The sequence below is a fragment of the Stegodyphus dumicola genome, chromosome 7 (assembly GCF_044657685.1).
Source record: "Stegodyphus dumicola isolate Sdum_Otavi_A_Nest chromosome 7, ASM4465768v1".
Lineage (NCBI taxonomy): Eukaryota > Metazoa > Arthropoda > Arachnida > Araneae > Eresidae > Stegodyphus > Stegodyphus dumicola.
Window position 1 is genome coordinate 77,509,932 of NC_140774.1, and position 25,855 is coordinate 77,535,786.

General features: G+C 32.3%; 1 protein-coding gene across 1 annotated transcript; it reads right to left on the bottom strand.

Moving 5' to 3' along the window:
* Window positions 1-13,210: 13,210 nt before the first annotated feature.
* LOC146996238 (uncharacterized) lies at window positions 13,211-23,543 on the bottom strand. Its single transcript, XM_085820506.1, has 3 exons — window positions 23,285-23,543; window positions 18,811-19,192; window positions 13,211-13,576 (listed from the first exon to the last, which is right to left on the bottom strand). Exons 1-3 carry the CDS (start codon window positions 23,456-23,458, stop codon window positions 13,353-13,355), a joined length of 780 nt encoding a protein of 259 aa, XP_085676632.1. The 5' UTR covers window positions 23,459-23,543; the 3' UTR covers window positions 13,211-13,352.
* Between the last annotated feature and the right edge of the window lie 2,312 nt (window positions 23,544-25,855).

Below are 25,855 nucleotides of genomic sequence, written 5' to 3' on the forward strand. Positions count from 1 at the left end.
AGTAAAGGTTAATATTATGAATTCATAAAATATAGCATTTGTGCTTGCATAAAAAATGACTGTTTTTTAATGTGATATAGCTTTAAGATGTGGATTATAGTAGGTGGTAGTCGGGCGCTTTAGGTCTAATAGGAGGAAAATGTGTCAACAAAGTTAATATAAATAAGCTATAAAGCTTTAAATAAGATATAAAAAGCTAAATTAAATAAACTCTTAAGACGCCTCAAACGAACTCTGTTGCAGTGCTAAAATATCTTCCTCCGGCACTGATTTATCACACTGAAATCGTGTTTTCCCTGCCCTTTTGCGGTGGACACATCGTACACACGCGCAGTGAGCGATCCTAAAGACAAGTAAGGCAATATTTCTGTCTCTGAGGTCTCTCTTGATTCTTTCTGAATTTAGTGATAATCAATAGTCTCGTTCAATCTTCCGGATATTCATGCAGCAAGAGTGGTTGCAAGGCATAATTTAAAATATTAAGTTTACACTGTACCTAATATTAACAGCCTTTAAAATGCATTTATTCTGAAGACTGCGAATTCTATGCAAGACAGTGTATGTTTCAGCATGCAAGTGTATTTCAGAGACAGTAGCAGTGCTTTTATTGTCATGGAAAGTACTATTTCCTGGAAATCGTATTACAGAAATGAGGTATTTATTGCCATATACAATGAATAAGTTATCCTACTTTGAAAAGATAGTAGCATTAAGTAAGCCTCGTCTACATCATCAAAACTTGAGCTATCTTTATAGAAAAACATAATTTTTGCTATTACAAAATGAACGTAATCCGGGTACGAATTTAGTTACAATCAATATGCCTAGATGGCACCACCTCATAGCACTGATGAATGATGATATTCGAATGATGGGATTAACTCAATACATTATACAATTTGAAGTAAAGAAGACTTACTGAACGCACTGTAAAAATTAGAAGGAATTTATTGATAAATATTTTTCGGAAACGGATTTTAATGGAAAAAATTCTAGTATATAAAAATGTGTACTAATTTACAGATTTCTAAAAAATTGATATGAAGTCAGGAACTGTTGTGAAGTATGTATTATTATCACGGACAATTTATTTTAATATGAAACTAAACTATACGCTTTTATTTCATCATCTCTATCTTAGTGTTTAGAAGTTATAGCTCTTATCATTTTACCTGCTTCATAAACCTACACTTATAACTACTTGAATAGTGGAGCTAAACTACTGCCTGTGTCTGCAGCTTCTCAAATGTGACAATGGTTTTACTTAAATGAAGAACTTAAAAAAAAATAATAATAATAAATAAAGAGGAAATGATTGTTCCTGTTTTCAGGAATTGCGACGATTAGATGAGATTTCAGAGTTTAGTTTACTTCTTTTTGTTACGCATCGCTTAAGATTCTCAACTTTTTTAGCATTATTATTTACATATGAGCTTTGCTAATTCTAATGTTAAAATATATTGCAATACTGAAACCTCTAATTTTACAGGCAATTAAATGTAGTTTCATGTAAAAACTGAATGTGGGTTGCTTTCCACTCTAACCACAGTGTGATTACAGGCAAAACAACTGCACACACTGATTTGTTAAGCTGAATATTTTTTACTACAGTGAACCCTTGCCGAACGCGAGAGCTACGTCTGTATGTATACACTGCGTGCGGCAAAATCGCGTTTCGCAAAGTTAACTTTCGACGGTAAAATGTGTTAAGCATGGCTGATATTAAGAAATTTTGTATAGTTTAAGTAAAACTAAATATTGTTGTAATTAAAGGGGGGGAAAGAAACAAACGTTAATTGGGAGGATTTTTGTTACTGCTTTATATACGTGACACAATTATATTTTTAAAAGGGGTTTTTATACTTGCTTGGGACGATGAATGGTGCAACTTTTAAATTTCAGGCTAAAGAGGACAGAATTTTCCAATTCCTCTTATAAAGTGTCTTCATTTTTCTTCATGAGGATCAATCTCTATTGCAAAATTATACAGTTCCTTTTTTAACAATTCATTTAATTCTTGTAAGCAAAAGCACTTATTTTCTTCATTATTTATTTATTTATTTATTTATTTATTTTTTTTTTTTTGCTCACCGCCAGTTGGCCTTATAAGATAATCTAATTCTTTTGCTCACCGTCAGTTGGCCTTATAAGATAATCTAATTCTTTATTCGCCATTTTTCCATTACATTTTTTTCTACTCTTTTTTTTTTTTTTTTCTTTACCTAAAAAGCCTTCGCCGCCAGTTGCTTCTGAAAAATGTACGATTTCTTTGGCTTCATGTTCAGTTCACGGAAATCTTTTTTAAAATTGTTGATAACTTCTAGCTAGAACAGATGTCAGCTCAGTGTTGATGAACGTTAAACCGCACATGAATGAAATTTTGCTGTTGGACGAATTAAATGGAAACTATTAAAGTACAGCGTATATACGAATCGCATTCTTCAGATCCGATCTCGAGAAGGATTCACTGTAGTTTTGAGGACCGGCGTAATAGTGTGACTATGCAGCTTTACTTTTAGCCTCTAATTTTCATGATTTCTAAAATAAGTTTTCCTATATATAATCTTGTTTGCATATATATCATGTTTCTCTCTTATTTATAAGTTTTCTTATTTATTATTTTTTATTCTCTTATTTATTATTTTTTATTCTCCTATTTATTATTTTTTATTCTCTTATTTATTATTTTTTCTTGCCTAATGGCCTTCTCTTGCTATTGAAGATGTTGAAAAAATGACAGAAACCTATTAAAATACAAATATCGTGAAAAAATTATTTGCGAAATAGATAAATGCCATATGGTAGTTTATAAAAAATTGTAGCTGTAGTACTTAAAGTTCCCATAGAGAATGGGTGCCTAAAGTGCGGCCCAAACGCAAATTATGAAAGTATTTAGATTTACACATTTTTATTTTAAGAAATGCTTGAATTTGATTCATATATAGTTGATTCGCTGGCATTTATTCTAAAACAAAAATTAAAATAAAAACATCTTAGTATGCCATGATGACTACAAAGTGACAAATAACTAAAAGAAAAATTTGTAAATGTTTCTTTACTCGAGTTTTATAAAGATTACCTACCCCACGATAAATATCCTAATTTTCACAATCATGCTTTATTAATGTCTTCAGCTTTTGGTAGTACCTATATTTGTGAACAATAATTTTCAAGAATGAAACATACAAAAAAACAAAAATAGGACAAAGATCACTGACAAATATCTTGAAAATGCATTAAGAATTGCAACCTCGTCTATTGAAGCCGATATCGATTTGCTTGTTCAACAAAAGCAAATTCGTCTATCTCATTAATTTGAATTTTTTTCCATCTTTATGAAATCCAAACTAAATGAAACGAAACTTTAACAAATTAATAATAAATATGTACCAGAATTTGTTTTAGTAAAAGGACATAGAGCTAATTTTTATTTCAATTTGTTAAAAAATATTGTATGTGTGGCCCCGCAAATTTTTTTCCTCTGCAATGTGGCCCTTAAACCGTAAAGTAGTTTAGACACCCATTCCATAGAGTACGCAGAGTATTGTTATTTCATCTATGAATAAGGCAGCAAAAAAAAAAAAAAAAAAAAAAAAAAAAAAATGAACAGCTTCTTTCAAAAGGAGAATTAATAAGGATACGTCTGGAATACCAAAGATACGACTACTAATGAATACTAAGGATATGACTATAACGGAAAGGATATAACATACTAAGAATATGGCTTAGTATGACTACAATATGCTAAGGATATGACTTTTATGCATCTACTAAGGATATAACTGGAACCTGACCCAAAGAACTCTCAAACGCGTTTACTATAATCTGATATCGTTACCAGTTTTTGCATATTAAATTATGAATCATGAAACATTTCATTAAAGGCACAGAGGTAAAGTTCTATATTTTTTTTAACACAGAGGTAAAGTTCTATATTTAAGTGAAGTGTAAGTTAAAGTATGAATGTTTGTGGGATCGAAGATTTCCAAATTGTAGAATGCATAATTTTATTATTCAGTGCTGAGAAAGAAGCATATAATGCTTTCAGAATATTTGCAGCAAATAATTTGATGAAATTATTTATGCCCATTTGGCCCATTAGGATTTCTTAAATACGAAAAATTTCCCTGCTAATCAAAATGCGAATACTTCATTAAATTATATTTTCAACACAATGATAAGATAACGTAAAATTCTTAGCCTTCCTTGACTTCGTTCTAATGCAAATAATTTAATAAACTTACTTATTCTCATTTGACCCATTAGGAGTTCTTAAATATGCAAAATTTCTCTGCTAAACAAAATAAGTATACTTTACTAAACTAAATTTTCAACACAATAAGATAAAGTGAAATTCTTACCTTTCCTTGTCTTCGCTCGTTATCATTACCGTCTGGGAATCAATGAAATGAACTCAGCTTTAAACATCTGTATACAAGAACAACATTTATTGTCTTTTTATTTACTATCATACATAAGCTGACCATTTGATTACAGCATTGTTTGGCGTTGTCTAACCATCTCATTATTTTGATAAATATATCAGTAAATATATAAATTTCGTCCCATTTCTAAAAACCAGTATTACCAGTCAGCCATAAATTGTTGTTCGTAAACTTCAGTTTAATTCAAAAACTTAAGCATGTTTAACGGGCCTCGTTTTTCATCCTTTCGCACCGAAATGTTCTTTCTTTATGATGTTAGAAATCTTTGAAAGAGAGTACGGCTCTTATTTTCAAGAAATCAATAGTTTTTGTTTCAAACACATATTTCCTTAATTGAAAAAATAATATTTCACAACATTTTTCAACTAAATCCTATAAACAGTTTAAATTCCAGGAAACGTGAAATGCTTATGACTATTATACGTTTTATGTCAAAAAGACATTAAACATATTAGCATTTTTAGGAAATATTAATGCGGCTAAATGTTTTAAGATACATACGTGAGAATTTCAGCAAAGCCAACTTAGATTATATCAGCAAGTGCAGTTACAGTATAACAAATGATGAAAAGTTCAAATGGGTTATTCTGAGAAAGATACTTGAATGAAGCAAAGTACAGTAATCCTTATCATTTAATTCATCATACCTAAAGAAACTGAAAAACTCATGTATTTTATTAGTGGACGCTCAAGCAATCTATAATTTTAACATATCTGGTTGTGTAGAACGAAAAGGAGATTCTTGTTTCTGACAGATGGTTGTCCCCGCTGCTCTGGAAATGAGCAAAAAGTATCTAGACTTTCAAGATTTTTGTAATTTAGTAGAGGTCATTCCTTTACCTTCCAGGAAGAACTGCATATTTGAATGAGTCCTTTCTATTATGAGCAGGTGACATCTAGAGCAAATGTTAAGGTGATAAAAATTATGACAGTTGTTAAAAAAAGAATTATGCCAAATTTCATGATAGCTTGTTGAAAGACCGAAATTGGGTAGTATCTCTAAATTATATTTATATGGGTTCTGTTACTGAAGAATTATAGAAAGCTCATCACATTTATATCATGAAACCTTTCCTGTGCTTTCATGGTCATGATTAACTTCCATACTATTTGCACCATCTCGATATACAGTTTGTTTCTGTCGCAGGGAAATATAATCAAACTAATTATACATTATCCATTGTTAGTTATAATCGTTATCTGAAAAGCATGCACTAAAATCGAAAAGTAAACATTAACCCAACTGTAACATTACGCAGATTCTTATCAGTTCGCATCGCTAATTAAACCACCCCGACGGGATAGTGGCTAGTGAATCCACTGCCGTACCGAAAGGCCCGAGTTCGAATCCCGGAGAAGGCGTGAATTTTTGGAAATGTGCATTGTCTTTGCAGCATGGGGACATTCCAAATATATGGCCAGCCGAAAGTTCTGTTGTGTGATTTGGAGGTAGAGGAGAGCGGTGGGAGACCCTCGTACCACCTTCCGAGGTTCTCTTCCACAAAACTAGAGTGGAAGTAGACGTCCAACGTCCTTGAGGCTTTAACAACATTCTTCTGTGAATTATGGACTTAACAAACAAATAATCACCCACTAAACTGTGCATGTTAGTTACAAGTTCTTGATAGAAGAATAATGCAATTAGTGAAAATTAAGTTCAAAAGAATGCTGAAACGTTTGGAAAAGAAATTTGAATTTTTGAATTCAGTACCTTTTCTGCTATGTGTTTTTATCAAGATTTATGGAACGAAGTAACATCAAACGCGGTTAATAATTTTAAAAAAGCAGGAATCGTATTAGAAGTAGTAACCGAATGAGACCGGTCGTAACCGAGTCTATCCGCTGTCACACAGAAGTATGAAAAATGTACTTTTAAAAAGAATAGAATGAAATTTTATCATATCTAATTAGTCTCTTAATTTATAACCTAGCTTTTGAAGTTTTTATAGGTACTATGCTTGTGTTGTTGCTTATAACTTGAGATAAGGAGGCAGAGAATCCATCAAAAAATTTGGCCGAATTTGTAAACAACAGAATCTGAAATCAATAGAACCAACTTTTAAATCATGGGGGAATTACGGTGTACAGCATAAATAAGACGGGATTATATTGGAAATCTACGGTAAATCATAAAAAATGTATTGATAATTTTATTGTGTATATGTTGTGATAATAATGATTTGAAATGCTTATGTTATAACAATATAGATCTGTTCTGAAGCAAAAATAAATATCAGATTTGCATAATTAGATTTTCAGCTGTTGCTTAGAAACATTCATCTGAAACTTTTGAAATAAAGTTTAATAATGTGGTTTATTAACTGCTTAACGACCGCGCCCGAGATATCTTGGGAATAGATGCCGTTTCGATTTTCCTATCTACGAGTTAACTCGAACGCTGAAAATTTTGCGGATATTTAATGGCATCGCCTGTAATATCGCTTGGCAATCGGCACTCTGCCATGCACATGTTTCTTTAGCTGTAGAAGGAGTCTAAGCGGTTTTTGTGATTGGTTCCTCTATGATCCTGAGCTGCAGTCGGCGATGAGGCCACATTATAAATGAACTATAAATTCATTTTTTCGATTAGGGGTTTGGGTGTTAGACCCAGGCACCCTAGGGCTACACCAAATTTTCTCTCGGGCAAATTTGTTTTGCCAGTGGATGCAGATTACCAGATTATATATCACGTTGTTGCAGACTGTGATGTGCCTTTATGTGTTACACCATGTTTTAGACTGTACCATACTGTCAATGACATTTATGGATCGTAAAATGCATTTACTTAATTTTTACTTTAGCTCTTATTACCTATTATTACCTTGACTACGGTTTTGTATTACTTTTGGCTAGATTTTTTTTTGGGGGGGGGTTGCTTTATTGAAGCGCCAGTTAACTCAGGTAATGTCATGAACCATAATAAATATCTTGTTCCCCCCCCCCTCGAATTTTTTTTTTTTTCCTTACAAAGCTACATTTATTGAGAGGTATCTGTAGATAATAAAAATTTTATAAAAAAATTCAGAGATTTTCGGCATAATTTTTAATATATAAATTCGGTCTTTAAGCGGTTAATATGTTCACATGATTTTAATAATATGTGATGGTTATTTTAATGGAACAAAAAATGTGCAGTGTCATGGTATATTGCATATTGTATTATTGTCATGCTTTATTTGTAAGATTTCTATTATATTTGTTTAAATTTTTGTATTTGTGCTGCGATGCGCTGTCAAATCGTCTCTGAGACTATCCGCGCAATCGCAAAGCGTTACCATGGTTACCAGATTTTTCTTTACCGTTGTTATTGTTAAAAATAAATAAAAATGGCTGTTCTAAAGATTTGAAGTTGTGTTTTAATTGCTTATTCAGACAACATTTTTATATAATATTCTGCATTAAACCATTGACAATGACGTCCTTTTTACTTCCGTGAAATTTCAAATGCTTCATACGCGTAATCTGATGTGCAGTTATTTTGAGAAGATAGCAAAGTATTTCTTGAAACATTTTGTAATCCAAAGGTGAATCTTTATGCGTACGTTTCTTTCGCATATTTATCTCTTTTGCTATGCTAGATTTCTGTACTACTGTGCTTCCCCACGCTAGCAAAATATGATATCCGGGGATTAACTCCTTTCACATTCACCCTTTCTAATTCTCAATATGGCCCTTTTCTCCGTTTCTCCTCTTTATTTTAAATCTGGGTATTCACGATGTTGCCAAATGTTAACTTTAAATACATATTTAAATAAGTAAATGAAAAGATAAAAACAAACTTAAAAAAAATCTGAAAGCTTTATAAATTCTACATTACGGCCAAAGGGACTTTTATAACGTTTTGTAGGTTACCTTTATTTATAAAATATCATGTTCTTCACACTTAAGCCTTAAAATTCAATTCAACAGCAACAACTTGGGCTTGTATAATTAGTTCTCGTCTTGGGAAGTTAGACTGTATTATATTTTTATGCCTTTTATCATAAATATATTGGTATCTATATTTACTTTCAAATCACCCGAAACCGTTAGTGTGTTTGATGTCAGGATGACTCGATGAATAACACACGCTTCTTTGGATGCAGCGAACTCAGGTTTCACACTTAGCACAATTGTCTCGAAGTATAGACTTATCTCGAAGCAAGACTTATCAGAACAATCGGCGACCTCTTGACGCGCTTGAACAAAATACATGCAACGAGACGAGTATACCATGTGACACTGAACGTAATTCATCGAGACAAACTGTGTCTGGACCATGATAATGCACATCTTTAGCAGTGCCTGTAGAGATAGACGAATCAACGTAATAAGGATTTTGTCTTTCACCTATTTGCTTAATATCTGAAAAACCTTTCAGATTTTATTTTTTAAATTAAAATATTTATTAGCATAATTTAAATACATGTTATATTAGGCCCTACTTGTATACTGTGAGTTGTGTTAAGTTTTATTGTTAAATATTAGGCTTTTATCCAGTGGCGGACTAGCCTGGATGTCAGCTGTCTCGATTGGCAAGTGCATTCCTAATGAAATAGGCCTCTTTTCACTAACAATATATTAATGACCTTTTAACAACTTACACGCAATAGAAATTTTGTTACTATACTATATAGAACAAAAATTAAAAAATTTTCGAAACCGCTTCTTATTTAAGAATACTATAAGTAAATTGGAAAAGTAATTTTGATTCGTGTTCTATAAGGTAGATACAGCTTTAATAGGAACGGATGATTACTATTGCCAAGGCGCGATTAAGATAAGCCAGATTTCTCAGTCTTAAGATTATGCTTAGCCGCTATTGTATCGAACTATCACATACAATACAAAGAGAACTTTAACTGAAGATCAAATGCTGGAATTTCTTGTATTTATGATTAGCAAATTTGAAGCAGTTATTACTGTTGAATATACATTTCAGTCAACTGATAATTAATTGCTTGATGTTCTTTTGAAAAATATCTAAATTAAAACAAAAACAGCATGATATTTGAATCACCCACCACTTAGGATCATTATGTACGTGGCTTTAGTGACTGTAGTTGTATTAGCCAAAGCTTGGTTATATGCGAATCAACAACATGATTCGTCTAAGGCCAAGAAATATAGATGGCAGAAGTATTCAGCAGTTTTTCTGTGCGATTTTTTCCCAATGGCGGGCACCTGCATGTAGCGGCATTGGCCAGAAATGGTGACCCTTTTATCGTGAAGACACCTAACAGGCAGAGTGGTCCTGTCATAAGGATTACATAAGTCGTGAAGAAGTTATACTATTAAGTACTTCCTCGTCGAGGTCCCAGAAATGAGCCAGGTCATATTGTAAACAATAAGTTTCTAAAACCTGGCAACTCAAAAACGACCGCATTAGGGCATTTCATGTTTCTGCAGCACAAGGAAATCCTACTCAGAGTTGAAGGAGTCAAGTAAAAGTTTCGAAGGAAAGACCGTAAGGGATTTATTATATACTAGAATAGTAGCTAGTAAAATGCGATTAGTACATTAATCCAAATTATTTAAAATGTGATATAAGAAAGAATTAGTCAAGAAGTGTATGTAGCTAAATGTTATTATATATTAGTTGATGATTAATAATAATTTCTTCATCAATCAATTTAGCAGTATAATTTAGTATGCTGCATTCAGATATGCCAAGTATTGATGGTGTCGGACAAGAACCTTTTGATCTTTTTTCTGAAATATTACAGCACCTTAAAGCTGATCTTCAAAATTGCGTTTTTGGGTCTTAGCTCACTTGTCTGACAGTAATATCAGAACAAACCCACGAAATTCATTGTAGCAAGGAGTGCAAGATTGCGCCTGTCTTTTCAAAAGCCTTGAGCACCATACAAATGACGCTTTGCTCAGGTACGCCCCCAATTTTGAAGGACAGCACCCCGAGAGACGCGGCGAGGGTCTCCTAAAAGCTCTTCCTCTACCACCAACCTCTCGAGAGGACTTTCGGTTTGTCACATAATTAGAGTGATTCCATGCCTCACAGACACTATACATTTACAAACATCCATATCTTCTCCGGGATTCGAATCCGAGCTCGGCAATCAGCGTCGTTAACCACTATCCCGGTTGGGCGGTTCTATTTTATATTGTAGATGGACTTGCAATCAGTCATACGAAAGTAAAATTACTTGATATGGCTAATCAAAAAATGTGAGCTATGCCCCCGTCTTAAATGATGTGATAACTGGAAGAAAGAAATGTTTATTTTCAATTTGATCTAGAACTTATAAACTATTATGAAAGAACAAGAGAATACCTAAATGAATGAAGCTGTCGGAAAATATTTTGGACACAAAAGACATGAAGCGATTTAATGTAAGTGGCGAGAAAATATTGTCAGCAACCGCTGTATTTGGATATCTCTATGACGCCACTGTCAGTAGTTTCACTATCCTTATATATGATAGAGAATTCAGGCTAGACTAATGCAAAAATAAAACAAGAAGCACACAAGTCTCACTTTTAAAAATCTTCAAATGTTCAAAACAATATTTACAGCATTTTCCCTTTATGTATATAACTGAAATTATTATCAAATTATTGCAGATTAGAGTTTGTAAATAAATGTAAAAAACAAGATTTCAAATTTAAATACGGATGAAAGTCAAGCATTGTAAATTGACTATTTCGAATCAGCATTAAGAATTTGAAATTCAGAGAGAGAAGAAAAGGATGCCAGATGGCATCGTTTAAAATGCTTATCATTCATTTTAAATGCTTATGAAAAGATTAACTCTGATTTTTACATAATTCTCAAAATAAAATGTTTAACCTAATAACAAACCACATTATCCTGGCATTAGATTCGGGGACTGTGTAAGATATATAATTGTGTAAGATATCTAACAATATGGAAAATTTTGAAACGAAGATTGATTTAAAAGCGAAGAAAATAAATAATTAAAAAAAGATTTAAGGAAGAGATTTAATTATAGTAATTGAAGAGATTTAATCATGATAATAGAATATATTTAATCAGGTTAATGCAAGAGGTGATTACCGTGTTAATAATCAAGTTAATGCAATAATTTAATCAGGTGAATGCAATGTTTGTGGTAAACGTTTTAATTGTGGTAATGCCAGAATGCCATTTCATACATTCATTTGAAAGATGTGAGGTCTGTACTTTCTGGATATAACCTGTAATATCTTGATGATGGGCGATAGCTGGAATAGGTTGGGGTTGTTGTTTTACTGCGTATTTTGAATGATGCATAACGAAGGAAACATCTTCAGATAGACGTGGTCACAGATATTTCACATAATTGTATTTCTTGATAAACCAAGCATAATCAGGTTCACACATTATCATGGGTGCAATATACACCCATTCTTAATAATATTATTTGAAATTTACGCCCTAGGCAATGGATGAAAGAGACGAGTGAGCCACCTCTGTTACCAAGAGCGAAGGTAAAAACGAAAAGTGAATACGCATTCAGAAGAAAAGAGTGAAAAGTTACTTTATTCTGATCGGAGAAAAGATATCCCCATTACTACGCTTTACATTATTATAGTACATAAGATGGCATGATGCGGATTCATTTTGAAATGACGCGCTTTAAATATATATATTATAAACAGGACAGGAAGAAGAAGTAGCCAGATTAAAATGAATTTAATTTGGAAGTTAAAAAATCTTATAAACAGGGCTGGAAGTTCACTATCTGAGAGTTGGAATTCACTATCTGAGTTCCATATATATACTGTTGTCAACTGAAAAGGATTTGTTAGATAAACTGGATGAAGAAAAGTTATTGACATATTCCCATAAACGTGTAATTGGATTCAAGCAGTTGGTCTAAATATTTGCTTATGATTTATTTATTAAAATAAAATACTCATTCCAAGCAAAGTATTAAACAATGTTTTTTACTTACTTAAAATTTATAAAAATGATTTGAAATTCTTATCATAGCTATCTGAATTTTTATCTATTGTATAATATGTAGCCAGTAGTATGCGTATTATATATGCACTATAATTACAAAAAAACTACACATCATTTCACAGAAAAATTTTAACTGCAGCTTTCTCTCATTAAAGTGTTTTTTGGAAATATCATTTATTTTTTAATTAAAACAAAAAGATTATTAAAGATGAGCTTCTTTTTCCTTATAGCAATCAATATTTTCTAGAATTGCTACGGCACTGGTTTTATGATGGATTTACTAAACGCTTTTAAATTCAGAAAGTGTTCCGGGTGACTCTCGTACAAATGTGTGAGATGCATCCAAAGAAATTAATGGACACTCCTCGAACGGAAAACTGCACTTTTTTTTTTTTTTTTTTTTTTTTTATTGTACTGCCGTTGCTTAGTGGCGCTAGCATTCAAATGACAGATGATTCAAATCCCCATCTCCCAAATTGCTACGTAAATCAGTTCAACGTCGAAAATTGTTAGATAACATCTATTAAAATAAATCAATATTTTTTTGCCTTTGTATTATTCATAGTTCTTGCGGGAATGGCTATAAAATAAATATGAGTAAACTATAATTCTGAAGAACTATTTGAGCAAGTAACTGTAATAGTCTACAAATGCATTATGATATCTCTAGAAATAAAATGATTCATTCATACATAAGGCGGCTTACTTTCTTCTAAATTGCGTTTACTGAACGATACATCTAAAGTTTTTCGACTTAAAGGTTTTAAACTTGCCTTTTAACTGCTTTAAAGTTTAACAATCTGTTCTTGCTAGAGAGGCTACAAAATTGGTTTTAACCAAATGAAAGCAAAAAATCCACTTTACTTATGTATAAATAATTTTTTAATTACAATTGATCAAAATATGATAAAAGGAAGCGATAAACATAGATATACGAAACAAGTAAAAACTCTACAATAAATAAATATCGAAATATTGCACAATGAATCCAAAATCGTTTTTTACATCTTTCTCCGATGGTGACGCTGAAATCGACCATTTCTGTGATGTTCTTTTACGGCATGCTTTTTTAAGGCCTTTGGACCACGTGGCCGAGGATTAAATGCTGCGTTGCCTCGAACACCGGCCCCAGCTAATACAGCGATATCAGCGCAGTTGCGATAAATTTCCTGAGGACCGCAACCAACGGCTTTAGTGTTGTTGTCACAATCTCCCCAGTTATTTGCTGAAAAAGAAAAAGTCATATCAAATAAAACAGAGTGATAATATTAGCGAAGAAATATTTGAATGGATAATAAAAATAAATTAGTCTAATAGTAGTCCTTATTTGATGCAAAGAACATGATTGTAATGAGAAGCTATGACAGATGGAAGGAGGATGGTCTAAAACTTTGGAAATCATAATCTTGTTCTTCAAAGCCAAAAATTGTTTTATTGTAGTTAGCGTAATTGATTTGTAATTTACACGCATATAATAAAATAACTCTATTGTAATTGCACTTCGTGTATACTTGTAGTTGTAAACATACTTTACAATATTAAAGATTTAAATTTGTATTTCATTTATCATACCAGGAGTTTTAGGCGTTATGTATTGTATGCAATTATTCTGTTCTATGTATCACTGTTTATTAAATTGTAATGACCATCTATCTATTTCACTCTATTGCAGAGGGAGGATTTGAGACGTTCTCTGTAATTTAATTTATGCATTTGGTTTATTTTACTTCATAGACTTAGCATTTCGGAACATTCCATTGTTGTATCTATTGTTACGAAATGTATAGGCGCTGTAAGATGGCTTCCCCGCAAAACAGTTTTAGGGTTGCCATAAAATGGCAAGGGAAGGCAGGATGCCACACTTGGCGAGAAATTGCGCGTTTGGCGACGAAATTGGCGATATGCCACGGACGGACGGAGAACTTTCTGGAACGAATTCTTACCGGTTTAGCCCAGAATGTTCTCGAACACCAGCCCCAAACTATATAAACCCTACTGATCCGCAGTCAGTGAGAGTGTGCTTCGTCTAGAGTGCGAGTTAGTTTCGAGTTAGTCAGTTCATACGGAGTCGATCGAGTTGACAGCGGGCAGCGAATGCCGAGTGGGTCGTCAAGTGCATCGAATAGTCTCTTAGCGTATCGCAGTTACTGCATCGTCGAGAGAGTGTGTTAAGCTCCATGAACGAATGGACCGAAGAGTCGGGAGCTGTTCTCTGGGTGTCGTCGAGTGCATCGCGAGTTGTAGCGTGGAGAGTCTCGAGAGTACGTGTAGTTCCGAGAACGACCGAGCAGAGTCGGGAGCTTTCCAGTGAAGCTGTCTTCACCGTGATAGCCTGTGTCGCTGATTGTTCCAGCGAGTGTATAGTAGATCTTCGACGACTGTAAAAGTGTTTTGGAGCTATCCTGATTAATATTGGTAAATAAAGTGCGTTCCGATACTTCATCAAGTGTCGTCGTTATTCATTCCAAATCTACGAACCCAGTATGAATGTGAAGGAAGACAATAACGTAACAACTGGTGTCAGAGGAAAAAAAGAAAAACGCAACACTATTATCTCACGTTTTTCTATTTATGTATCTTGTTTCCTTGCTTTGTAAAGAATTTATGTTTCGCAAATGATTTTTTGCCTTACGTTTATTCTACAAGGGAATTTCAGAATGGCGTCATAATAAATTGCTATTACTGTTGCATGCTTTAACAGAAGCATATTCCTGGTATGCCAGCATAAGAGGCCGGCTGCGATGCGCCTATTGCATGACAGACATGAACGTGTCTCGAGCAATGCATATCAAAATGCAATTAAATCTAAAAGGCGAGAGCAGATAATGAGAGCTTCAAAACAGAATATCCTATCCAGTTTATAATCATGAGTTTGTAGAAAGATGTTGTGAGTACGAATCGCAGTGATAATGAAGCTATCTATCCTGACGAATGCTTTCAACTTTCAGAAACAGCTTCTTCGGCTGGGATCGAATTCTCAGCAAGTAACGTCATACTTAACAATCACACAAAGATGTCCTCATATTCTGTAGTCAGATATGGATATGTTTTCGGCTAGAAGTACATACATCGCAATAAACTTAACCATTTTGTACAAGCATCTGCAATAATTTTTTTGTTCAAAAGTAGAATGAAATACGAGTAAACAGATAATCGAACAGGAATAAAAGTTGTTTTAATCTAACAGGAATAAAAGTTGCTTTATTGTAAAATTGCTCTAATTTTATTTAGTTATTAGAGCGAAAGGGCGTTAGTCCGAATGGGCTATTAGTCTCGAAACAGGAATAGTGTCGTCTACTGTAAACGGGGAATTATTTTTCAAATTGTTACCACCAAATAGTAATCTCCCTGAATTATTTTTAAAGAATTTAAACAATGAAGAATCTACATGTATGTATGTTTTTCGCACTGTGAAAAACAACGGTACCTAGAGCTATCAAGTTTTGAATAAAGCAGTCCTCCATCTGAGTATGTGAACCTGGAAAGCCGAATTTTTTGATTTCGAAATATGTATTTCATGTTTCGTAAAACTTTTATAAATTTTTGATTAACAGGCTTATTGATTTGAAAACGAGCAACACTTGTACAGAGCAAAATATTTTTATATCCAGCGCGAGACTCTCTATCGGAAATTCTAAAGATATGCTGTTTTTAAATATTTAGTGATTTTGCTGTTGAATTGAATTTCATATGACGTAGGTGCGAAGAACATGATATTTAATAAATAACGTTAACACATAAAACGTTAATAATAATGTAGAGGTAATGTTTAGGAATTTAGCCAGCTATTTTATGTTAATTTACTTCCCTGTCGCTCTCATTTCCTTTTTACTGCTAGAACCTAAATTGCTAGCTCGTGTAATATTCAAATAAAGTAAGAAGAAACTACTTAATGGAAGGGTTTTAGAGAGTAGAATCAGAGCATGTTTTGCCTGCTGGAAGGCCACGTTGGTAATTTGATTCTCTTGCGAATAGTATTCTGTGACGTTGAATTATTCTCGCCATTAGGCTTGTTACGCTGACCTTAGCTCAGGGCCACCTTGCTCGTTATTCCAATTGTCCAATTAGGCTAACTTACTTTTTTTAGTTAATCCATTATCTTTCATTTAAGCCATAACTGCTGGCTTCTGTAAGCACGAGTTGGTGCCGTCTGTTAAACCTTTATTTGAGTTAACAGAAAGGTCTCCCTGTTTGTGTGGTATTTACAATACATAATGAAAAGACACTTAACGTCTTTCAGTGTTTCAGTCTAGTTTATGCAACCTAAGAACACGATTTTCTATAATAAAAAGACAAAAAAAAAAAAAAAGTTTTGCATGGCATCTTACTAAAAAAATTAGGCGTTGATGTGATGAACTGAGAAAAGACTAAAAAAATAGAAAAATGTATGCCAAGACTTAACACTGCATCATTAATTAAAAACATATGTTGCTATGTGGCTTTTAAAATATTCGTAATTTTTTTTGTTGCATTGTATATGGCGTAAGTGCGAAGAACATCATGCTTAATAATAAAGTTAAAAAGAAAAAAGAAATGCGTTAACAGGAATGAGTGCAACAATAGACTAGTGGACTGCAAGGTCAGCGACAAAGTAAAAAATCTTCAGAAATCCTTTTAGGCGATTGTTCGTTTATTTTTTTGATTATTACTCTCCAGTTTTTCTAATTCCAATTTTCATATTCTGAGAGTAATTTTGTGTGCCAGTTGGAATTTCCCATCCTTCTATTTTCTTTTAGCTCTCTAAGACCTGTAGCATTGATAACAAAAGCTTAAATCGCACGCCATTTCTCAATATTTTGTCCTTCAGTTAGTAACATACGCGTTTTTTTTTTTTTTTTTCAGAACTTACCTTGCAGTCAGATTTTCTAGATAATATCTTTTTTTTCCCGCTTGATATGTTTATTCTGTTTCTTTAAAAAACTAGCTTTCAGGTGGGTTTCGCGGATTACTTTCAATTTTCCACTTTTTGCTTTGTCACAATCATTGTAGGCTACATTTCTGTAAATTCTTAACAGTGTGTTCTGAATTCCTCCTGTACTTTCTAGAAATTTATAGTAGATGAAAAAGACTGAAACTTTCCGTACGTTGACGTGTTTTCAATAAAAAATGGGATGGATTTGGATTCCAGTTTATCACAGTTAATCTGTCAACACAGGTACGCAACGTACTTGGCCAATGACAGTTTCTCATTTGATCTTATCCGTGACCATGTTCGAGAATTTTGTAGGGTCTGTAAGCATGAATATAAAGATAAACTGCAAATGGATATCGTTTCGTTTATGTTGGTTTGTGTATAGTAAAGAAGCAACAAAACCTTAACATCACAGGATCACTTTTTACGATATTCTGGAAGCATATGAATTATTCTTTCGTTATGAGTTTTAAACTCTCATAAAATTTCGTACGAGAAAACTTTTTCACCAAAACATTACTCATAGTGAAACATGCTCCAAAACCATATGTGATAAAATAACGAAAGAAACATATAAAACCTAAACTAACACTGAGAAATTAACACAAGGAAGAATATAATACATGGTATATTTTCAAGCAGAAATATATTATACTGCAAATTTAACCTTTAAAGAGTGGGGAAATGTTGAGCATATAGGAAGTCTCAGAAGTGGTGACAGCCGTGACGTGCTACGTAGAGCTGTCGGTGGTTGGGGCAGATAAAAGACACGAGACACTGGGTGGTATGAGATATGGTAAAATGTTAAAAAAAACCGTCAGCTAGTGTCCTATATTCATTTGCATTCATCAAGACAGAAGTGTCACTAATATCTATAAGTTTTATGCCTACTCCGTAATGACTGTCAGAGAGATTTCGAATATGATACCGTGTCTCAAAATCTAGACTTGTATAATTTCCTCTAATAACATTTTTTATCTTTTACAGATATTTTAAACATGTTTCATCTCTTCTTAACTAGATGATATTTCAAAATAACGCTGAACTTTTCTTACAATTTTTGCGCAAAGTAAATATTAATAGATACTACTTTTGCTTCCTCTCGTTTCGCTGTTGCCATGGTTCATAGTAACAGCGAAGCTGATCAGTGGTCGAATGGATAAGACCGCTAAAAGCTAGTACCTTAGCTGACTGCGTAGAAATTTCGTGATTTGATGTGTATTTCGTGATTTGAAGCTAGTTTCCGTTGGAAAGCTTTCCATACAGGCGTCTCTTCCTTAGCCAAATAGATCTACTGCGCTTTTCCTTAATCATTTCAGCAACTAACTTTATAAAATCAAAAATTCTCTTCATGTTCCTTTCATTTATAATCTTTCATAATTTTGTTTAATTATTAGAATTACATTATAAATCAAGAATTATATTATAGATAATTCAAAATTATATTATAAATGAAGATTATAAATCAAGTTCTTCTCTGCATTACACAGAATGCAGTTAGTACCTATAAAATATAGTACAGGGTTACAGAAATGATGGAAACATACCAGATCTCCAGTGCCATCTGAAAACACAATTCGAACAGCTGACATCTTTCGGAATCTTGACTGGTACCACATAAAAACCGTTATCATCTTTAGGAATGTGGAATTGCTTCCCTGTTCCGTCAGCAAGTTCCAGAATTCTCTTGTCAAAACACTCCTCTGTTTCTTTCTCTAAAGGGTCGTTCCTTTCGCAGAGGGAGAACTCAAAATATCCTTTGTGATTGGCAACCAACTCGATGACAACTTCCAGCACTCGTCCGGGTTGGTAGGTCCGGGAGATGACGCCGGACGTGAAATTGCCCCCACTTTCATGAGGTCTAGGAACGGGTGAATCGTATCTGTCACCACAGACACCACATTTACCGCCATTAATTTCATGAGTAACCTGAAAATTCAAAGAACATATTAAACAACTGAGATCTTAATACAAATAGAATAATTTTTCTTTCAGGTATTTTATCAACGGTTTTTCTCCCGAGATAATTCTTTATCAAGTGTGAGAAGCAGAATTACTGGAATTTAAATTCTAATTTCAGTAGTTTAACGTAGTTTGGTAATTGCATGTATAATAGGTCAACGAGACTTAAATTTTGATTATCGAATCATTGTATAAACATATAGGACAAGGCCAAAAGTTTTTAAACATATTTTTCTTACTTACATAATATTAAATTTCTGAGTCTTGATAATCAAAGCAAAGAATCAAGAACAAAATAAACAGAAATATTTTAATTATTAAAAAATAATAAAACAATGATTAAATGGCCGAAAGTAATTACACCCTTAGTATATTAAGCAATATCTGATAATTTCTCAGATCTAGTTGCATTATTGAATTATTGAATTATTCAGATGCACACATTTTTATTTATCACTGATGCTGGATAGTCTTAGAGTTTTAGCAGTATGGCAATGAGGATTTTGCTTCTCATGGCTGGACACAAATTATACTATTGAGTGTTTCTACAGTACTTATTTTGGACATTAAATGGCATTGTTTTCCATAATTTATGACTTTACTTATCCCACTTATTTTCTGTTCAATTTATGATGCTAAAACCTAAGTGGAGTATTTTCTGCAATAAACGATATAACTTCAGTTAAAGATATTGTACTATTACTTTTATGCCAACGCAATCTTTAATGGAATTTATGAAATAGAAGTATGCCCATTCTATCTGCTGGGTGCACAGCATGCTTTACTTGCAAATGTAAATACAAAAATATTTTCAGTAAGGCAATCGTAAATTCATTTAAAAAATCTTGAAAGCCTGTGTAAAAGAGCCGATTAATTTCCTTAAACTGGTGTCTTTATTTTATGAGTCTTCAGTACAGTAAAATATGCTAGAAATTTCAGAGTATAATGTAAAACAAATTTTAGAATTAGTGGTTTATTTAAATAAGTTACATTTCTCATTTTATTAATTATTTAACTTAAAAATAAGTTATAAAATTTAGTAGGATAAAATTTAGTATAAAAGTCATTTACTATTTATTAGAAGAAATCTAAAGTTATCGTTAATTTCAAACTAAATGAAAGAATTTTGAAGTAAATAATCAATTACTTGAAAAGGAAGTCAGGCGTACTTCAGGAATGTAAATATATGCATTGCATTTGTTCCAAAAAAGAATAAAACAAGAAAAATATTAATTTTGAAAGAGCGAAGACTTGTATATGTTCATTAATTTTTAACTGTTCTTACCTACGCTAATTCTAATTCTAAACAAGAAGATGTAAGACTATTTTATGAGAGGCTTTTTGGTCTTTTAAAAATATATTTTTATATTTAGTTTTTAATAAATTTCTTCTCTCCTGAGATACCAATTTTTAGGATTCTTTCAGACCGTAAATAGTATTTTTTGAGGTTTCTGGCAAGAGCAAAATATTCTTTGTTATGTACCAGCTGACATAAAAGTATGTAAGTAGTCTTCGATATATGTTGCTACGCAACTGGTGTACGTGGATAATGATGTACGCAAACTGCTTATTGATCAATAATAATTTATTTATTTTTCAATAGATGGCAGCACTAGTAATAAGTTCGCTTTAAAATATTAAAATATTAATAGTTCACTAGAATAAATAATTTAGAGACGCTAACTTACATGAATATTAAAAAAAAATCTAATAAAACAACGCCGATATAAGCCTTTTTTTAAAGGGTTTGCGTTTCCTCATTTAAACCTTCAATGTAATTAAAAAAAAAAAAAAAATCCGTGTAGATATTCAGCTTTATCCAGAAACCTGTTAAAAAATAGTGAAATTTTGCGAATATCAGGGTGCATGTGCACGAGACACTATCTCTGTCGAATGAGAACTCTTATTGCAAATTTTGTCAATTCATTAGAATTCTTTGATGGAAGACTTTTTAAAAGTCCTAAAGTAATTCAGAAGGAAAAAATACCTACATAATACAGTAATCGTTAGTAGAAGGCAAGCAGAGAATGCTACCCATATTTGCATTCAGAAATGGCCTTAAGCGTTTAATATTTTTACGTCAATTATGTCATAATCATGTGCGTTAATGCATTCGTTATCAAACGAGCGGGATTTCTAGTAGAATTGTTTAGCCAGTTTGTAATAGGAGTTGAACAATGTTCAGCTCCTTATACAGTATTTGATTATTTCGTATGTACTTGGTGCATTACACTGGCAAAGCTAGAGTGCGGGGCAAATGGGGACATCTGTCCCCGAACGTAACATCCGAGGGACGCCAAACTGATCGTTACGAAATTTTAAAATGAAATGTTTTCCATTCTTAGCACACAGAAGATGGAGCAAAATCTTCAGTTGTCGGGGCGTTGAAAACCGTAGGTTTGGTGCATTAAAATAATGAAAGATTAATGAACGATATTATTTATGCCATATCTCATAGAGTAAAACGAATTGTTATATTATTATTTTAATTTTCTTACAGTATAAATTCCTAATAGTTAAGGAGCACGATCTTTAAATATCTTGAAATTTTAGACATACCAATTTTAATTTCAAAAATTGTTATTAATTGCTATTTTTTATAATCACTGTATTTGGATGATTAAATCAATGCAAACGTGATTAAGAACTTGCATGAAACTAAAAATTTTGTTAGTTGGAACATAAAAAATAGTGATAAATTTAAATTTATGTTTAAAGCAGTGCTTTAGACTGTCTTAAATACGCTGCCTAGCAACAAAACTGCTGTAATTTAAAGAAGTTATATAATTTAATTTTATATAAATCAATAAACGCAAATAAATATTTATCATACATAAAAAGCTAGAAGAAATTAATTTTTTGAAGTAAGTTCAAGAACTGGAGTAAAATTTTGACTGAAAAGAAATTTTGACTGAGCTTTGGATTTTAAAACAATACTTAACTTTAGTACACAGTTTTTCATCAAAGAAATTGTTTTAATTTATTATATTTAGATTTACTACAATTTGCTGCAGTGTAAAGATGATTAAAAACTCAATTTTCTTCATTGAATGAAACAATTCTAAAACATAATGATTAAAACTAATCTAATAATTTTAACTGTTCTGCAGTTTTCATGCTTTATTTTGCGCAGCTTCATTTCGATTTAAAGTTATGAAATTATAGCTAAAATATGTTTTTATTTTTTACATAATGTTAATTTGTTTTCTTAAATTTTAAGAAATGAACTTGAAGTTTGTTATATCTTATTAGTTTCGACTATTAGAATTTGATCAAAATCTTCTTTTAGAGTTCATTTATTTAGTTAGATCTAAAAAAAAAAAAAAAAAAAAAAAAAAAAAAAAATTTCAATTTAAGCGATTGCAATTGGAATATTTCTACTTCCATATTTTATTTAATAGGTAGCGCACTCTTATGCATTTTATTAGGTTTCGAAACTTTAATATTTTTCGAAAAATTTAATAATTTAATAAACAAATGCAAAATATTTTAATATATATATATATAGTAAAAATTACAATAATAATGCATAAATATTTCGAAGTATTTCGTTGCTTAGTTTCTGGATCATAAGATAATTATATAAATTGTTTAAAGCAATGAAAAACGGAGAACTTATTTAAAACTGTTAGTTGAAAGCAACTTTAAATACAGTTGTTAAAATATATATATCATATACTGCATATCATCACTATGAAATTTTTAGGTTGCATTTATTAATATACAAGCAAAATTTTTATTCAAAATCTCATAAGTTACCTCTAATTAAAAAATTATCTAAACCTCAATAATCTTTCCTTTTAAATTTATAGCCTACGCTTTGAAAACTTCTGTTTCGCTACATAAGAATTAAGATTATCTGCCGGGTTATTATATTATACCAAAGCGAAACATAATCATGTAATCATGTTATACCAGAAGTGGAATCAAGAAACTCAGTTTTTTAATAAATAGTTGCCGATTCATTAGTTTTTCATAAAATTAGATCTAAAACTTTAAAAACAAATTCAAAAAAAGGGTTAATTTTACTTTTAAATTTCACAATAAAGCAACCCTGACCTTTAGTCCACCACAGAAGAGTTCTGTATCATCATAATTCTCCGGAGTATTAAAATCCATTCTCCACATGGTGTTTCTTGCTGGGGGTTCAACCATTCTTCCATGGCTGTCCACTCTTAGCACCAGGCATAAGCAGCATCCCAAAGCCAAAGCCACAGCGTCCCTTAATTTCATCCTAAAACAAACTCTTGTGCGTCTGACCGAGCAGATTATTCAAGTTCAAGATCACAAGAAGCTTTGTTTTAATAGGGACAGATCGTCATCAGATCGAGGTCGTTTCTCCAGTGATCAGGAAGTAAAGAAATACCTGTTCTTTGTGGTACGACTGACCTCAGAACTAGTTAATGTCTTGAGAAGAGGGGGGCTCTTTTCTACTAGTTATGAATGTATTGAGATTTTTTTCGTTTTATATATAGGTCGTGATTTGGGTAGTTTCGTGACATAAATTCGGCCGTGCGTCTAGTCTACTACAGTGTTAAAGATAACGTTTGTAAAAATTGTTTTGACGCCGCTAGAGTTGATGTACATTTTTAAATAGGTATCATAAAAATACTGCCTTCTTTCCGAAAAAAATTCTTAAGTAAATTAAGTCAACCTGATGTACTTGAAAGTAGGTTTATACACACTATGTATTCAGGATTAGTTATTAATATTGCATACAAAACTCAGTTTGAATAATTCAAAAAAAATGCAGGTCAAAGCTTCTGCAGTTGCAGGGGGCTTCGAATTCTGTTTCCCATACAGGAAGAAATAATTTCTTTAATCTAATTAAATTATGTAAGAAGGGGGTTTTTTAGCACCCAAGAAGTCAAACAAAAGATTTCAGTACGGAAGAAGCTTACATTTCTTCTTTCCAGAATAAGAGAATGAACCAAAAAACAATTGGGGTTGCTTACAAGCAATGATCAATAAATATTTACGCAGTGCAAAAGAAAAGTGTTATTAAAAATGCTAAGTTTTAGGAAGAAATCACCAGGAAATTATTGAGCAAAACGGTAAGTAAATTTTCAAAACATCATAGAACTAAAATCCAAGTACATAATAATTTTAATGAAAGATTTTTCTGCATTATTTTCATTAATAATGATTATTTATTATTTAAATTTAGTGAGATCCTTGCGTTTGATGTTTGTTGCAATAAGATTTTATGTCAGGTTCCAATTTAGTTAACTTCAATCTCAAGTCTTCCCTGTTTGTTATATCCAGCGGATTTCTTTTCTTTAGCAATAAATCATTTATAGCACTAAATCCGCATTCAGCTAAATATGGAGATGAAAACGGTAACAATAGTTCTCTTGCACATTTGGTTGCATTTGTGTATTTGATTTCGGTTTCCTCACAAAACCATACATTGCTCCTTTTATATTAAATACATTTTTAATTGATTTATCATTTTGCATTTTTTCGAGTTCTTGATACTGCATATCTGAAATATCAGAAAACTCCGCTAATCTTGGCTGCACCATCCAAATTGGGAAATAAATTTCTTTCAAACCAGAAAATTTTTCTTTTAAATCAGCTGATAAAATTTTCAGATGATCGACAATAACACTTAACATAGCGGTATCCTTCACTTCGCATTTTTGGAGCCAATGAAACTTTTATTGTAAATATATGTTTGACTTAATTCAGTAAAGAAAAATAAACATCTGAATGAGTTCTTTTAACGTTTTGTGTGTTACCTTATTAAATATCATGTTCTTCGCAATAAAACCATAAAATTAAATTTAACAGCAATATCACAAAATGTTTAAAAGAGCATATTTTTAGAATTTTCGATACACAGTCTCACGTACTGCATATAAAAATTATTTTTTTGGGGGTACAGTGTTGCCATTGCTTGCTTTGAAATCGTTGAGTTTGTTAATCAAAAAAATTTTAAAGTCTGACAAAATATGGAATATATAATAAAACAAATTCCAAATTTGGGCTTTCAGATGCCCATATTCGAATGGAGGACTACGTTACTCAAAATTTGATGTCTCTAAGGCTCATGTCTTTTTCACAGTGCGAGAAACATCTCTACATTTATGAAGATTCTTCATTATTTAATTTTTTTAAATACACTCTTTTGCAAAAAAATCGAAGCACCGTGAAGAAAGTGGTTGTTTTTGATGAAATTGAATATGTGTATAGCTCATACACAGATAATAAAATGTTGAAAAAAATCAATGTCATAGTACCTGTTCACGGCTCACAATCACCCATTGAGTGTTCAAATTAGTAGCTGGTCGGACCGCTCCTGGCGGCAATGCATGTTTGAATTCGTCGAGGCAAGGAGTGGTAGAGGTTTCTAATTTCATCCTGCGACACATTCTGCCGGGCATGCATCCATCAGTTGTTGCTCCAGATCTGCGATATTTTGTGGTGCCTGAATCTGCCGGCCTACCATGTCTCAGACATGATCGATGGGTGAAAGGTCTGATGACCTTGCTGGCCAGGGAAGAGTATCAACCGCATGGAGACAGTCCAGAGATATGCCAGCGGTATTTGACCTGGCATTATCTTGTTGGAAAATGGCCCCAGGATGACGTGCCATGAAGGGTAATGCAACCGGCCGCAGGATGGTAT

Coding starts and splice junctions, on each gene's coding strand:
- LOC146996238 (XM_085820506.1), bottom strand. CDS start 23,458: ATGAAATTAAGGGACGCTGTGGCTTTGGCTTTGGGATGCTGCTTATGC. Junction 19,193..23,284: donor TCTTCTGTGGTGGACTAAAG/GTCAGGGTTGCT, acceptor TTGAATTTTCAG/GTTACTCATGAAATTAATGG. Junction 13,577..18,810: donor CAGATGGCACTGGAGATCTG/GTATGTTTCCAT, acceptor TTTCTTTTTCAG/CAAATAACTGGGGAGATTGT.